The sequence below is a fragment of the Cryptomeria japonica genome, chromosome 8 (genome assembly GCF_030272615.1).
Source record: "Cryptomeria japonica chromosome 8, Sugi_1.0, whole genome shotgun sequence".
Classification (NCBI taxonomy): domain Eukaryota; kingdom Viridiplantae; phylum Streptophyta; class Pinopsida; order Cupressales; family Cupressaceae; genus Cryptomeria; species Cryptomeria japonica.
Window position 1 is genome coordinate 713,711,957 of NC_081412.1, and position 17,383 is coordinate 713,729,339.

The 17,383-nt window shown below is 39.7% G+C and overlaps 2 protein-coding genes across 4 annotated transcripts in view; both read right to left on the minus strand.

Moving 5' to 3' along the window:
• LOC131071266 (uncharacterized) overlaps positions 1-17,383 on the minus strand; it is a 265,220-nt gene that overhangs the window by 219,696 nt on the left and 28,141 nt on the right. For both annotated transcript variants that reach the window (XM_058007035.1, XM_058007036.2), the window contains exon 2: positions 16,985-17,249. In XM_058007035.1, the coding sequence (XP_057863018.1) occupies positions 16,985-17,202 (218 nt within the window). In that variant the 5' untranslated portion in view covers positions 17,203-17,249. The remainder of the gene's footprint in view (positions 1-16,984; positions 17,250-17,383) is intronic.
• On the minus strand, positions 10,298-12,713 carry LOC131071265 (uncharacterized). 2 transcript variants are annotated; one of them, XM_059210009.1, is made up of 4 exons: positions 12,552-12,713; positions 10,977-12,313; positions 10,533-10,868; positions 10,298-10,399 (listed from the first exon to the last, which is right to left on the minus strand). In XM_059210009.1, the coding sequence occupies exons 2-4, from the start codon at positions 12,309-12,311 to the stop codon at positions 10,298-10,300; spliced, it is 1,773 nt and encodes a 590-aa protein (XP_059065992.1). In that variant the 5' UTR covers positions 12,312-12,313; positions 12,552-12,713. The 2 variants fall into 2 exon arrangements, with proteins under 2 accessions (XP_059065992.1, XP_059065993.1); XM_059210010.1 differs by lacking the exon at positions 12,552-12,713 and having other exon boundaries at positions 10,977-12,356.

Here is a 17,383-nt window from a genome sequence, read left to right on the forward strand (position 1 = left end):
TAAATCATTTCTAAGTTATTTGCACAAGATTTAACACTAGATTTGACAAGTTTTGTTGAATTTTCACAATTTTTTTGAAGAATCTAGTTTTCAAAAAAAAATTCAAACCCTACTTTTTTTTTTAAAAAACTTCGAATGATGTCTAAATTTATTAATACTAATGTAGATAGTTTGCTAAATTGTTTAACTAAAATGTTAATTTTTTTTTTTCACTTTGTATGTGTAGGTTAAGTAAGCATTAATCATGGCAAGGGAGCAATGGCCACTAGATACATGCCCATCTGGATATATAGGCACCCGTCCTAGGGGTGCTAGAGATGGGGCATGGAGGTATGCCTGTGAGGGACCCGATCCTGGGTCAGTTATATGCATAAAGTGTGAGAAAATACTTCATGGAGGCATCAACCGCCTCAAATACCACCTTGCAGGAATAGATAGGCATGATGCTAGAGCATGCCCTGGGACCAATGAAGAAATAAAAAGACAAATGAATGCCCTACTTGCAGCTGGGGAAGAGAAAAAATTGCAAAGGGAGAGGGCAAAGCTAGCCATGAGATCAGCCATAGTTGAATCTCAAGGTGTTTCTGTTGACCTTGAAGAGAAACAAGAAGCACTTGAGGGCATAGTGGGCTCTCGGCGTGGCCCACATGTCCACAAACCCACCATCACCTTGCCCATTGCTTCTGCTTCCTCTAGTAGAGTACCTGGCACTGTTCAACTTCCATCACCACGATCAGGGTCCATAGGTGATTATTTTGTGCCCGGGAACACACCTGGAGCACAACCATCATTAGAGGCCACTGGATGGAATAAGGAGGTACATGAGAAAACTGACATTGCAGTAGCTGATTTTTGGTACTTCAACAAAATTGCATTCAATGTGGCAGAGAATGCTTATTGGCTGAATTTGGTGACCGCTATGACAGTTTCAGGAAAGGGGTACAAGGCCCCTTCTCGCAGGGATTTGAGTGGGAGGTTAGTAAATTACTACATAGTCCACTTGATTTCATTTTTAATTATTTTTTAGATTTCTTGTTTATTAAATCAAAATTGTGTACTAAAACCTAATTTCACTTTGCACTTACAGGTTGCTCACAAATGCAGTTGCTAGGGCAAGAGAAGTGATGGAGGATCAAAAAATTGAATGGGCAAATTATGGCTGCACCAGATGGCAAGAACCGCACCATCATCAATTTTTTGGTTGCTTGCAAGGAGAATGTAGTGTTCTTGAAATCTGTTGATGCCTCCAGCAAGGTGAAAAATGCAAAAACATTGGCTGGAATGTTGGAGCATGTCGTCATGGAGGTGGGGTAAGAGAATGTGGTGCAAATCATCACAGATAATGCAGCAGCATATGTGTCAACAGATAGAATCCTTTTAAATTATCACCTTTAGGCATCAGCAATATTTTCATTTGTTGTGGCTTTGTTTTACTTGGTTGCATATTTCTTAAGAATAAATTCTTCTTTTGCAGGAAGAATCCTCCAAGAGAGGCACCCCACTCTTTTTTAGACACCCTGTGCAGCACATGTCCTTGACCTTCTTTTGGAGGACATAGGAAAACTTGAGTGGGTGACTCCACTTGTGGAAGATGCAAGGAGGATCACCAAATATATTTACAATCACCCTTGGGTCCTGTTGACGTGTATTTTGTACACAATCATACACAGAATAAAATACCCAAGGGTACCTTATCCTCTCTTGAATAAAGTCTCTGATTGCTGAAGATATCGCAAAAAAGGATCGATCAGGGTGACTCCAATGTTCTTTTATGTAGGGTCTCTATGTGTGGATAAGCACCAGTGGTCGTTGTGATTGCTGTTTCATCAAGGGGACTTACGTATCCGAATTGCAGGAACAAGATTTCCTAATACTAATGAATTCCAAAAAGATCAAAAGGGTAAGGTTTGCAAGAGATAAATCCTAATCTAATTCTAAGAATGACTTAACGTAGGCTAAACTTGGCAAGATTCTACCAACTTCAGTATTGCCATGAAATAACAACTTTACTGAAACTGATGCGATCTTCTAAGGTGAATAATGATTTTCAAATCATCAAGAATCATAAGCACTACCATGAAGGTACATATCTATGACTCAATAATGAATGAAGGTTTATGCAATCCAAATATTTCCAGTCGACCACACAAGGCGTTCCTACAATCAATAAGAAGCTAGTGGTTTGGAATGCGAATCCCACCAAAGATCAAGCCCAACACTTAGTCCTTCAAACTGAAATACTACTTTGACTGAGAATGATTCAAGAAAGTAAACAACCATGAAGATAGCCACAAGAATTGCAATAAAACACCATAACTTCAATATTTTATTGATCTCAAAGCCATCATAAACAACAATTGTTTGAAATTCCTTCTTCAAAGCTCAATCTTGCTACAAAATAACTTGCTTCTCTAAAAACTCTAAACTCTAACTATTTCTTATTGCTCTCTCTTTCTATTTCTAATTGCTAATTCTGATTACAAAATGAAAAGGAATGAGGGTATATATAGCATCCTCAATTACAATGAACGGTCCAGATCAAAAGAAGATCAATGGCCAAGATTATGACACCTAAACCCTAATTAAGGTTTATTACAAATAGTCCCCTTTTTATTGAACAATATTAAATGCATAGCCAAATATTAAATTTGGCACAAAAACCTAGGAGACATAGACCAATGATAATTAAGGTGCCACATCATCTATAACAACCTTTCTTCTAGAATCTTATTCCCTTTCCAATGCTCTTTCTTAGCATATGCAATGAATCTAGACATGATTCCTTCGATCTCAGCAATTGGAATCTCGGGAAGATTCCTCATTCGTTCCTCCAAGTGGATGACCTGATCGAAAGCCTTGAGAAGAGCAGTGTCCCATCCAGGTTCAAGTTCTTTGATTTTCTCAATCAGGAGCATGGTAGCAAACATCTAATCCCGTTGCTCATCTGTAATAACATTCTCATCTTTGCAAAAGATGACCCTGACTCTTTCTTTTAATTCTTGCAAATCCACATCTGTCTCAACTGCAATCTTCCTGCCAAGGATAGTACATAATACTTCAAACACTTTGTCCTGGATCGGATGGACAATTTCTTCAACTTGATTACATTTGTTACTGATGTCCTCAAAAAGAACTTCCTTCATCTGGAGTAAAGTTGACCATTGGAGTAAACTATGAGGTCCCCCATCCATTATCTTTTCTTGTGCTAGGACCTTCCTTGATGTTTGTCTGATTACTTGCAAGACAGGAATGATAACATCTTTAGTATGAGCAAAGGCCGCTACCGTTATCATTAGGTTGTGGATGATCTCAAGAACCTGGATAGCTCGATGAATGGTCTGCATCATTCTTGTTACAAATTCAATAGCAACTATATGGGATTTGTCAATCCAAGAGCTCATAAGCTGAACCAAACTCCTGACTCTCTCTGCCTCACCAACTGACTCAAGGGGAAGCGCCTGCATAGGAGATACTGCTGGATCCTGACGCCTCAAAGGCTGATTGAGATGGCTAAAGTAGCCTCTCCAAGCACCGACCTCTCTCTCAAGCTTTCTATTCTTTTCCATTTCTTCCTTAAGCTTGTCCTTAAGTGCTTCAAACGAATCGGTTGCCTCATCCAACGTTTGCTCGGCTGTGAGTGGACCAAGCTCAAATGTCTCTACATCATATTCCTCTGCAAGGATTTCACCTTCATACTTGTCCACTGCTGGTGTAGCTATCTGCAATTTCCTGGATCCTGTCTCATCTCTGATCATCTTGGACATTTTGGTGGCCTTCTTCTTTTCTGTTACTCTCTAAGAATCTCCAACAAGGCTATCTAAATCAATCACATTATCTTCTTCGTCTTCGATCACAATCACCCTTGTTAGTCTCTCCTTCAACCAATCTGGAATGGCGGACCTTGTCTCTCTAACTTGTATTTCTTTAGGTAGTGACTCTTCTTTCCGGAGAGGAGACGTCGCTTCATCATCATCATTGTCTTCATGTAGCTCATTGACCTGGGGAGATTGACTTGATGGTCGTTGAGATGCCTGTCCTTCTTCAGGTTTATCATTCTGAACCATTGACTCCATAGATTCCTCAACTTCAAGTGCCCTCTTCTCCTGTCGAGAAGATGTGCCGGATGAACGATCTCGGTTGGCCTCTGGCTTCTTCTTGGGGGATTCCCTTTTCTCAGGTCTCTCTTTTCTCTTTGAGCCTCTAGGATGAGGATTACCCTCACTTACGCTTCGAAGGTTGCCTTCGCTTGTGCTTCTGGGATTAGGATTACCTTCACTTACACTTGCTCCTCCTTCTCCTGGCCTTTCCTCCAAAGTAAAAGTCATAGATATGCCCTGCTCTCTCAACTTTTGATGTTGCACATCAACCCATCTGCGAGTACAAGACAAAACTGGAGCCATCAAGGCATCTAGATCCAAAATTTCAGGTTCATTCCAATCTAGCCTCACTGCTTTGCTTTCTCGGTCATAAGATGATTGGAGATGTCTGCCACTGTCCTGAGCTTGGTCGGCCACTCTGTAAATTTTGCATTTCCTGATGAAGTCTAAAGGCAATCTGGAATGCATCTTTCTTTTTACTTCAAGATCATCTGAGAGATTCATCCAAAAGTCTTCTACCTGAGGTTCATGTTTGTATTTCCTTCCGACTGTCTCCTCTATATACCCATAAGGATCAAAACTCTCTCTTAAGGCAAAGAATGAAAATGAATATAAAGCTAACTCCTTTTCTGCATCATCCATGGCTAGAGCATTAGGACATACCTCAACTGAATTTCCTAGTATGATAGGCACAGGAACTCCATTTCCATGCCTGTGTCTGAATGCCTTCGCATAAGCTGCCAACTATCTAGTTACCTCAAGTAACACTAATCTGTCTGTCGGATATCTTGGCAACATATAGGGAGGTGAAGGACATCCATGAACTCTAATATATGTAAACTTCTAAAATTGGATGAACCAAGCACCGTACCTCTTTACAAGCTCTTGTGCATCTTGAGATAGCCGATTATGAATCCCGCCTTGCAATGTCCTGGTGATGTTCATCATGAAGGTATCATTGACCAACTTGTAGTCACTTCCTGGAGGATGATGCAAATGAACATAGGAATCACAAACTCTGACTTCCCCGGGCCCTCTTCCAATCACTCCTCTGTGAGGTAGTCCTGCATATTCAAAACTCCTTATCAAGGCATATATGATGTATGAACTCATGTGGAAAGACTTGGTAGCCTTCAGTCTTCTTAACTGCACGTCCAAGCAATGGCTAATCATTCTAGCCCAGTGAATTGTTCCTTTTCCTTGAACTATCACTTGGATGAAGTAGAACATCCACTTCTCAAAATAGAAGGCTTGAGGAGCCCCTGTAACTCGGTTGAGTAATGTTATCAAATCTCTGTACTCCTCCTGGAAGTCGATCCTATGTGGTGTGTTCGGAATCTTGCTCAGGCGAGGACGACTCTTGAGTAACCAATTCTTGTTGATGATGCTTAAGCAAGTGTCTGGATCATCTTCGTACATGGACCTGGCTCCTTCCAAACTTTTGTAAATCATATCTCTGTGCTCTGGAAGATGGAAAGCCTCACTTACAGCCTCCTCTGAAAGGTAAGCCAAAGTGTTTCCTTCCTTGGACACGATCGATCTTGATTGTGGATCATAATGGCGAGCACACTCGATCATCAACTCATGGCACTGGATTGCTGGAGGGAAGCCGGCTGCCTTGATAATGCCACTTTCAATTATTCTCCTTGCGACAGGTGATGGCTTGCCAATATAAGGGACCTCTCGAAACTTCTTCACACTGAAGTTTCCCAAGTTGGTATCTCCAATGTTGCTCCACTTCGACACGATCTTGGTCTCCAATTCTTCATTCTTTTGATCTTCCCTCATGAGGGCTGGATGACTGGTGGATGCTCCTGCCTTCGGGGTCGCCATCGTGACACCTATACAACATTTCATAATGAGTAATGGATTTTGCAATATAGAAATATAGATTAAAATTTAAATTTAGGAAAATTCAAGATTTAGGCTAGGACGATTCAAAATTCAAAATTTGGACAAGGGAGATCTTGCCATACCTTTCTTGAGAACTAACTCTAAAAAAGATGCAAAATTAGGAATTCGCCTAGGCAAAATGAAGATTGGAGTCTTCAACGTGAGCTTCTTCTAGCAAATGCGCCTCCTTTATTAACTTCACCACCCTTGGGGTCTTCAACGCCTTAAGGGAAAATTCGCTCCACCTCTAACCACAAACAAAGTTCGCACTCCTCCTTGGATGGAAATTTCGCTCCCTCTATTGCTTCTCCAAAATCACATGTAACAATGATTAAATGATGGTTTAAAATGCTTCAAAGTACCCCCTCTTATATAAGCGCTCATCTCCTTATTCTCACATAGGCCGACTTTTGGAAATAAGGCAAATAATAAACAAAATTTAAATAAAAAGGAGGCCAACTTTTATAAAAGTATAAAAATATAACCCCAAGCGCTCTCCCTTTTTATTTAATTTAATAATTAATTAATTTAAATGCCTTTGTAATTAATAATTTCAATTTTTTAAAAGGCTAAATCAATTATTTAATGCCTTATGCGCTATTTTTAAATGCCAATTTAATTAAATATTTCAAAGTTTTTATCGAATTTTAGCATTTAATGCAATTCGAAAGGTATTGGCGCCTAAGCATGGGAGATATAAGGGATACTAACCACATCACTCTGGTCCCTGGGAGAGGGACAGGAGCGCCTTAGCCAATTTGGATTGATTTTCACGTTCAAAGTCACTTCTTTTACGTCCAAACTGGGATCTTCATTCGTAACTTGGAGTTTGATCTATTCAATTTTTTGAATGAATGCCTCTTAGAACCATTTTCGCCCTGGTCCTTGGGAGAGGGACAGGAGCGGACTTTACTTCTTGCCTTTGGTCTTCACTTTCCACATTGCCAAATCGAGTTGTGAGGGCAATTGATGACCCTTGTTTGCTCTACGCATGCCCAACTTGTCTCCCCAAGACCAAATGAGCCCTTCTAAGGATATTCGCCCTGGTCCCTGGCTGAAGGACAGGAGCGAATTTTGCATTTGAGCTCAAAATTGTCGACTTTTGACGTTAACTCCTTGTTCATCATCTTCCTAAAGACATTTGGGATCTTGCATGACCTTGCCTTGACGTAGTTTTTGAAGGGAACGGTTGATTCTATTGAAATCGCTTTGGTCCTTGACTAAAGGACAGGAGCGCCATTTTGTTCTTTGTGCGAACCCTTGATCGTATCAACTTCCAATTGCCTTCGAAGCGAAAAACGTTGTTTCTTATTCCTTCTTGAGTCTTGCAAACGATAGAGGCACACTTGAAAATTTCGCTCTGGTCCCTGGGAGAGGGACAGGAGCGATTTAGGCAATTCCATCAAGTTCTCGTGGTCTTTGCAACTTTGTTCTCCCTTAAAGCATTCCAAACATCATTTTGACTTCGCGTCTTGACTTGGACCCATTCAAATTCGGAGGGGAGGCTAGATAACCCAAATTTCGCCCTGGTCCCTTGGAGAGGGACAGGAGCGAACTTGCATTTATAAGCTCATTTGTGTTTTGCCAACCTTCAAGATTATCTTCAACGGGGTGATCACGCCTTCCTTCATTCATGTCAAACTTGAAACTTACTTCACCTTCGCCAAAAACTTGTCTTTTAAGAAAATCGCTCTGGTCCCTGGGAGAGGGACAGGAGCTTCATTTGAAAATCGCCCTGGTCCCTGGGAGAGGGACAGGAGCGAACTTGTGTCTTGGGTAGATTTTCTCTTTCGTGGTCCATCCAAGTTATATTCAATGGGCAAAATGTACTCTACTTGATCTCTTCCAAATCGCAAAATCATTTAATCTTGCAAGAATAAGGCAAACTTGGTGTTCAAGCTCCGGTCCTTCAGTGAGGGACAGGAGCGAACTTGTCATCTTAGCATATTTCCTCGCTTGTCAATTACTTCAAATTATATTCAATGGACAAAACATGCCCTCCTTGATCTCCTCGAATCAACAAATTGTCTTGGCCCTGCAAGGACAGTGCAACTTTGAGAAACAAGCTCCGGTCCTTCAGTGAGGGACAGGAGCGATTTTTGTCCTTAAGGTCAAATGTTCAACTTTTATTGCAAACGACTAAGTCTGGGTGCTCCATCATGTTGATTTCATCTCTTGTTGCGTCCCTGATGCTTTAGTTCGATCAAAATGAGGCCAAAAATGCCCTAAGTAAGTCATTTCGCCCTGGTCCCTGGGAGAGGGACAGGAGCGATTTGACCTTAAACCTTAAAAAACTTGCCATTTTGAGTCTCAAAAAATCTTCAAAACCTTCAATCCATGCTCGATTGTATCTCCTGGCGACCCTACACAAGACAAATGAAACAAGTCAATAACCAAGATGCATAAAATACCAATTTCGCCCTGGTCCTTGGGAGAGGGACAGGAGCGCTTTTGCCTCTATAGGCCAAAATACCAAGAATTTAGGCTTTCAGTCACTTCACAAGGCATAATTAGGTCATCTCCAAGGCCAGGGGTCAATTATCAAACCTTCCAAAATTTGGTCAAAATTCACCCGGACAAAATTGCACAATTTCCATCATTAACACTAGGTAAAATTTGAACTTGCTTTCAAAATTCCGACTGGACCTAGACAGACACACTTGACATCCTGACAGACTCATCCTATTTCAAAATTGCAACCTACGGGAGGAAGCTCAATAATCTTCAAAATTTTGACTGGACTGCGGCTTGAAAATATCAAAAAAAAAAAAAAAGGAAACCCTAAGGCTTAACCCTAGTCCAGACGACTCACTCACTTACCCAAAACCCGAAAAGCAGAGAGAAGAACAGGCAAAACCGAGCAAAAAAGAGGGGGTCCCAATTTTAATGGGGCGATGTGTGAAATGGTCACAACAGGTCCTAAATTTGATGAGACAGCACACCCAAGGGAAAGATTTGGTGAGAGCTAGTGTCACAAGGTTTACAACGATTTTCTTGACGTTGCAAAGCCTTCTTGCTGCATTGACTTCTTTGAAACTAATGTTTGTGAGTGGAGAATGGCTTAACTCACCTTATTCAAAGAACCCTGAAGGAGAGGTTGTCACATGCATAGTCTTCGACAGCCAATTTGCACAAAGGGCTGCAGAGATTGTGAAGGTTGTTACTTCAAAACTTTAATTTTTAAATTTTAGTTATTCTTGATTCAAGTCTCTCATTACTAATTTGTAATTTCATTATTTAAATTTTAATCTTTTTGTAATTTGCATTTTTCAATTGTAGGTGTCAGAGCCCTTGGTTTGAGTCATAGTTGAAAATCTCGGACTCGCCTCGGACTCGGCAAACCAAAATTTTGGACTCGGACTCGGACTCGTGAAAGACTCGCGAAAGACTTGGCAAAGACTCGGCAAAAAAAAAAAACCGTAGTTTTACAAAAAAACATAAAGAAATTAATGCATTTAGAGAACATAAGTGCCATAATTGAAACATTACACATGTCATATGATCTACAAAGTACAAACACGCAATATTTGAAATTTCATCATTCATGGCAGCATATTCAAGTTTCAAGTTTCAACTCTAAAATGTATAATACTATAATGGCAGCATAAGTATATAAATGTTCACAAAATTACATATAATGATATGTCCAAGTCCAACTGCAAATGTGAAAAACAGCAATGTGAATGAACAAACCAAAGAGAAGACTACATCTTCCTCTTTGTATTTTTCCTAATATAGCTCAATTTTTCAGGCCTTGAGCTAGAAGTAGTAGCAGTGGGTGTTGTGGTATCTAAATGGTGAGATGATTCTTCTTCAAAGTCATAGTCCTCATCATCATCCTCATCTTCGTCCTCATCTTCATCCAATCTTGCTCCTTCTGCATCTTGTGCTGCTCCTCTCTCTATTTCTGCAATTTCTTCTTCGGTAAGCAGGACATCATCACCATCATTTTGTTCATTCATGGTCCAATCACCATATGGATCAATTTCATCCAAGTCAATGGCCTCATGTGAAACACCCTCCACCTGTCTAACTCGAAGGCGAAGGTTGTACCGAACAAATACTAGATCATTGAGCCGCTTTTGTGACAATCTATTTCTCTTCTTTGTGTGAATGCTTTCAAAGACACTCCAATTTCGTTCACACCCAGAAGCACTGCATGGCTGAGACAAAACATAGATAGCTATCTTTTGAAGATTAGGCGTGCCGGCACCATAATTCTCCCACCATAAATCTACAAAAAACATTTAGAAATATTAGAATTGAGAAAAAAATGTAACAATCAAGTTTGTAGGTTTTTTCTTGCACTATTGAACTAAGTTACTAAATGTTTTACCTGGTTGTTGTTTTCCTCTCCTATCAATTGCTAGTTGTGATGAGAAGAGTCTCCCCTCTGCACTTTTGTAGATCTTGAACAATGGAATGAACATTTCCAAATTCAGAAATAGATACTAGATAGTCAAAGTGTCAAACTCAAATTCAATAATGAACATTTCCGAATTCATAAATAAAGATAGAGCAATTGCAAATGTCAAATCTCACCTCCAACTCATCAAGAACCTTGTCTCTCAACTCAGGATCAGGTGTCATCTTATCAATGCATGTAATAACACCTGCCATGACCTCCTCATCAGCCCTAAATGAATCAGAGAAGTAGAATTTCGGGTTCAAAAAGTAGGCGAAGGCATGTATCGGTTGGTGGAGTTGGTTTGTCCACCTACGATCAATGATGCGCCAAAAGATTTCACATTTTCTTGCATTTCCACGATAGTAATGTGAAATGGCCTCTTTGGCCCTATCCATGGCCTCATAAATGAAACCCATTGGCATGCCCTCTCCATCCACCATACGAAGAACCCTCACCAAAGGTTCTGTCACCTAAAAAAATTAAAACAAATTTTAAATTAATACAAAATCAACCCCTAAAAAATAAAATCAGCAAATAGACAAGATTGTATAAACTTTACTTTTGTGTTTGTTACTTACCGCAGTCAACTCCTCTCCACTTTTATTGAACCCATCATCAAAAACAATGGTCACAATCTTCTCTGCTTCAGGTCTTTTGGAGTATGCAGACCCCAACCAAGCATCTGACACAAACATCTGCTTAAGATGAGGAATGGCACTAAGAATGCTCTGCAAAGTGATGAAGTGGCTAGCAAATCGTGTCACTCCAGGTCGCACAAGGTCCTTGCCATTTGTGTATTTTCTCATCAAAGCAAGCACCCAAGTATGGTTGTAGATGAATTTGGTGACACTTTTTGCATCTTCAACCACCTTCTTCACCCATCCAATCTTCCCAATGTCCTCTAGCACCAAGTCCAAGCAATGTGCAGCACAAGGACTCCATGTAATCGAAGGATGCCTCTGCATAAGCATTCTACCTGCAGATACATATGCAGCTGCGTTGTCCGTGATAATTTGGACAACATTCTCAACTCCAACTTCTCGAACCACACCATCCAACAGATTACACAAAGTCTCTGCATTTTTTATTTCATTTGAGGCATCAACAGACTTTATGAATACCATTGCACCATTTGAAGCCACCAAGAAGTTGAGAAGAGTCCTATTCCGTCCATCTGTCCATCCATCAGATAAAATGCTGCATCCTTTTCTCTTCCAATACCTTTTCTGATCATCAACCACACCTTCTGTATTTTTCACAGCTTTCTCTAGCAATGGCCCACTGAAGTCATGACCTGTTGGGGCCTTAAACCCCTTACCCGCCACTGTACATGCATTAACAAAACTTTCCCAATACACATTGTTTGCTGCATTGAAAGATAGATTATTGTAAAACCAAAAGTTTGAAGCTGCTATCCGTGCTTGTTCATGCTTCTCTTTATTCCATCCTGTACCTTCAAGTGAAGGTTGTGCACCTGGAACATTGCGTGGTACAAAAAAATTAGGGTCTGATCTAACAGGAGTGCCACTAGCCTCACCCTCATTGTCACCAAAAGATGAAAGTGACAGACGACCCCGACTATGACCAATGGGACCCGAAGTGGACAATGTGGGATTCATTGCAGCTGCTATGGCTTCTCTTGGTTTTTGCCTTTCTTCCTTATGCATATCATTCTCAGCAAGAATGGCCTTCATCTCTCTAATAATTTCAGGAGTTGATTTGGGGCATGCCTCCACACCATATCCAGGTATTTGTGCAAGGTGGTATTTTAATCTATTGATTCCACCAGTCATCCATCTTGTGCATTCGGTGCAAGTGACCTCCCCCTTTTTGCTTCCTGCAATCCCATATTTCCAAGCTTTATCTCTTTGTCTTCCTGACCTTGGGGTTGCCCTTGGAGTTGAACTTGCCATTGCTGATTTAACATGAAAAAAAAAATCAGCAGGGTTTTATGGAAAATCAACAAAAAAAATGACAATGAATCATTTGGGAAAAATAGCATTCAAAAACAAGAAAAAAAAAAGAGGAAATAACTTAGGAAAGAAAATAGAAAAAAATTTGGCAACATATCCCCTTGATTTTCAAGATTTTTTTCAGTTTCAAAACAATGAAATGATTCAAATGAAAAAAAAAAGAAAGAGAAAAATCCTTACCTAGATCTCTCTTGCTGATTTTTCCTTCTTCCCTCTACTCCTCCAAACCCTTCTAACCTGCTCCAGCCAAAAAAAACCCAAATTGAAGTCAAAAAATGAAAAAAAAAAGTGGTTTTAACCCCCACGGGCGCGTTTTTTCTGGGCCCGCGAGTCCCTGTGAAAGACTCGCGAGTCCGAGCGAAAGACTCGCGCGAGTCTTTGCGAAAGACTCGCGAGTCTTTCGCAGGGACTCGCCTGGACTCGCCACGCGAGTCCTAGGCGAGTCGACTCGGCTCGCCAAAGGACTCGCGAGTCCGTGGCGAGTCCGAGGCGAGTCAAAGAGTTTTAAAACTATGGTTTGAGTTCTTCGCTTGGTGGATGGGGATAAAACCCCAATGGGATACCTTTATGAGGCCATGGATAGGGCCAAGGAGTCTATCAAAAATTACTACATAGGCTCAAATTTGATCCCATTTGGGAAATTGTTGATAGGAGGTGGAACAATCAGCTCCACCAACCCATTCATGCAGTAGGGTACTTCCTCAACCCTCGTTTTAGGTTCGGGGATTCTTACTCAGATTCGAATGGAGAAGTCATGGGGGGGCCTCAGTACATGCATTGAGAGGATGGTACCTGATGTTGAGGAGAGAGACCTCATTGTGAGTGAGCTCCAAAATTATGAGGGAGGAAGGGGTAAGCTATTCTCTTCAGAGCTGGCTAGGAGAGGAAGAACCACTCAAACCCAAGGTATAACATTTGCCATTTGGATTTTGGGATCTAAAGACTAAAATGATTGATAAATTATGTTTTCTCTTTTCTCTTTTCTTTCTAACTTTTCCATTTTATTTATTTTGCAGATGCTTGGTGGCAAAATTGGGGTGGAAACACCCCCCATCTCAAAAAATTTGCCCTCAGAGTCTTATGTCAGCCTTGCAGTTCATCCAATTGTGAGAGCAATTGGAGCTTGTTTGAAGCAATCCACACGAAGAAGAGGAGCAAGTTAGCGCATAAACGGCTCAATGACCTTGTCTACGTGCAATATAATCTTCAATTGCGCGTAAGGAAGGTAGAGGAACTAGAAGGTGGTCCAATTGACTTGAATGATATAGATCCTTACAGTGATTGGACATCAGAGGAGCAGCCTCCATTGTTTTCCGACACTGACATCACTGATTTGGAGAGGCAAGCTATGGAGGACGGGGGTGGATTTGGTTTCAGGTTGGATGACATTGAGGAGGATGAGGATGAGGATGAGGATGAGGATTGCCAGTGCCAGAAGCAGGTGGAGAAATAGCTTCATCCAAGATGAAGGATGAGTCTCAATCAGCCATACTGAGCGAGGAGGCACAGTCACACCCACAGCAAACTTATACGACTAGACAATCTCTCTAGTTCTACCTCTCCCCAAATTTTTGCTAGATTCGGGAAGAGGAAGTTGTAATTGTAATTTGTAATGATGTATTTACTTTTGTTTTTACAAAAACTATTTAGTAATTTACTATTTTGCTTCCAGGCTTCCAGCCATCAACATTCCTCATGAGGATGCGATTTTGTAGACACTTTGCATTTAAATATATTTAGAATCAGCTTGTTTCTTTTGTGTTATCATTTATTGACTCATTGGATGCATCTTCTCATTAAATTTTGAAAAAAAAATGCATTTTTTACTAAGTTTAAGCATGTTTTTAAGTTGCCAAGTTTTTTGCTGAGTTTTTCCGAGTTTTTCCCGAGTTTTCCCTGAGTTTTTTTCCTAGGGGCTTGGCGAGTCGAGCCGAGTCGCGAGTAGTTCAACTATGGATCCAGGTATGGATAAACAGTGGTAGAAAATCATAGCCAGTATGGTTTTCAGGGGAAACCCATGTGCAGTGTGGATTTTGAGTGGGGGAAAAGCATGGGTAGTCTGGAATATGAGGGAAAAAGCACCTCTAGCATGGACTTTGACCTTCTAACCCTTGGAATATGGATTTCCCTTTGGAATTTAGCATTTTAACCACTCAAAATCGCTTAGAAACTTCAATATTAGACTGGACTTGGGCAAATTTTCCAAAAAGATGAGAAAAACGTTAGGAAATTATTGGGATAAAGTGCGAAATCAACTTAAATAATACCTTAGGAGCGAGAAAACAACTACAAAAGGTCTTGGAATACCTTGGCACTTTAAAATTACTGATGCGCGTGTTTAAAAACACGTTAACGCTCAAAAGGTCAACACTTAGACAAAACTTAGGATCATTAAAATATCAACATTTGCAACTTGATCCTATAACTTCAAAAACCCTAGATGGCACTAGGCATGATCAAAACTCCGAGACTCGGGCACGGGAAACAAAAAAATGCCCACTAAGTAGCCAAATCCCTAACCTAACAACGCAGAAAGCAGGAAAAGAAGGGGTCCCCGTTAGCAATGGGGCGATGTGTGAAAAGGTCACAACAGGTCCTTAGCCTCCTTTAATTTTGAGGCATGGCTTTCTTCTGTAGAAATTCTAGTGTGTTCTTATGTTAGCATAATAGTTCTTCTAGTACTAGAACCCTTACAGGAGCTAATCTCACAACAATTTTGGCTCTTGAATGAGTTGCCCACATTGTATAGTGAAGAGAACTCCACTGAGACACAAATGTCAAGCAATAGGATCAGAGGTATGTCAAATATGTTATAAGAATATCAAGGGCTGGAGAGAAGAATAGGCATGATGAGAACTAAGGAGACAATTGCTACCATAAGAAAGATAGTAGAATTGCCACAACTATGCCTATTGCACATTCACTGCATTATGTTTATCAAGATATCAAGGATGTTTTGAACAGAATGTAGCTTCTAAAATAATAAAGTTAGGATACTTTCTAAATATATAATTGCTGCATGTGACTTGAATTTCTTAAAATATAAACTACAAGTAACTATGACTTTCTAAAAATTGAAAATATGCTATATGACTTTTCACTTTCTAAAATGAGAAATGTTGAATGTGACTTCTGAATTTATATAAATATAATCTAAATGCTAATTTTGACTTCTAAAATTAGAAATGTTACATGTGATTTTTTACTTTGTAAAAACAGAAACTATATGTGGCTTAACCTTCCAAATAGTAAAAATTGAGACACGACATGTCACATTTGACTTCAAAAACAGAAGTTTATACTTTTTACATTTGACTATTGCTCATCAAGTGAACGCAAACATTAAACCACTGGGGATTTAGTTACCCTACCAATATTCAAATATGCAATGGTTGCTGCTGATCTAAAGGAAATATGAGTCAATGTAAAGTTCATTCAATTAACAAATTAGAGTCTTAATGTGCTCTCAACCCTATCCAATGTCTTAAGTTATAATTGTTGAATTCTGATCATTTAGAAACAAGCTTCACAGTTTTAGTCAATTCGAATTAGACAGACTTCCAAATCAATAAATAAAGTGATCATGGCAGATGCTAAGTGATTATATAGTCGCAGACTCTCATACACCTTTAAACAGTGATGCCACTATGCACATCTTTAAGCAATCACTACATTCAATAATTAAGCAGGAATCTTATCATAATTACACTGAAAGTAGCATAGTGCAAAATATAAACAACTACAAATATCTTCAATGTATCTAAACATAGAATGCTTTATCCCCAATAAGGAGATTGCTAAAAAAGATTTATGAAAGAGGATAATTGGACCCCAAAAAACCAGGATTCAAGGGTAACCCAACACTAGGAGGGAAAGGTGTTATCCAAGATTTGCAGGATTACTTGATCTCTTGGTTTATGATCAATTTGGATACACAATCTAATAGCATCATGAACGTCACTGACTGACAGCAAGGTCTGTGGTGGAGGAAGTGCTATAATCTACACTTAATTTGAATAGAGACAGACTTGATGATTCTCCCAGAATATCTCAAAGCAGACGCCACTTCCACCCTGAACATTGGCACCAATGGGTCCTAGTTAGCAATATATGCCTCCTTGGCCAAATCTTCTGATGTTTCAATATAATTCATGCTCCTGTGAGCACAATAGAGTTACTGACAGCCTAACCAAGGATTCCTTAAGCTTGCTTATGAGGTAAGAGAATTTTGAACAAGGATAATCATTCTGACTCAACCAGCCTCTATACCCGCTTAAGAGGGATCCTGATAGAAAAATTGGTTAACAGGTGACATGATACACATGAATCCTATGGTTTCGATTCCTACCTATAATAGAGTTCATACTCCTTGGCACCCTAATCCTCACCTCTACACAATGCTATGCTTAAGCGAAATTCTACCCTTCTAGTTCTGTAAGTCAATGCATCAAAGTGCCATGAATCTCTAAACTGAGAATTAAACTTTGTTACAAATTCACAACATGCATCTTGAAAAACAATCATCATATATTTAGGAATCAAATAGCTATTAAACTTGAAAAATTGATGGATCAACCTGAAGATCCAGAAAGCTATTTACAAAATACACTTACATGTCTTGAACTTGTGAACCAGAAATAGTATCAATAACACTCTCTTGTAAATGATGTTGATACAATTTATAAAGTCCTAAAGTTAAGTCTGTCATGCCCCAGCAACTCATTCCAGCAGTACACTTCTTGATGCTTTCTGAAAGTAGCGGTAATCCATCATTGATATTCATGGAAACTCCAATATTCTCAGACTCTTGAGACTTTCTGCACTCCTCCATTGTATCACAAATTTCCAGTTACACTTAGATATCATGTCTCTTCATTCCTGTGCCAAGTAATACCATCAATAACTGATAAACTGAATCCTATAGAAAAGAGACAGTCTGTCTTATTAGAAGTTTTCACTTGGATATATAATGAACATTGAAATCATCCTAAAAGTCTGAAAGGGAGCAGAAT

What these genes read in the sequence shown, in the direction of transcription:
- LOC131071265 (XM_059210009.1), bottom strand. Translation starts at nt 12,311, where the DNA reads ATGGCAAGTTCAACTCCAAGGGCAACCCCAAGGTCAGGAAGACAAAGA. An exon ending in GTGGAGAGGAGTTGACTGCG is followed by an intron (nt 10,869 to 10,976) that starts GTAAGTAACAAA and finishes TAATTTTTTTAG; the next exon opens with GTGACAGAACCTTTGGTGAG. An exon ending in AGGTTCTTGATGAGTTGGAG is followed by an intron (nt 10,400 to 10,532) that starts GTGAGATTTGAC and finishes CCATTGTTCAAG; the next exon opens with ATCTACAAAAGTGCAGAGGG.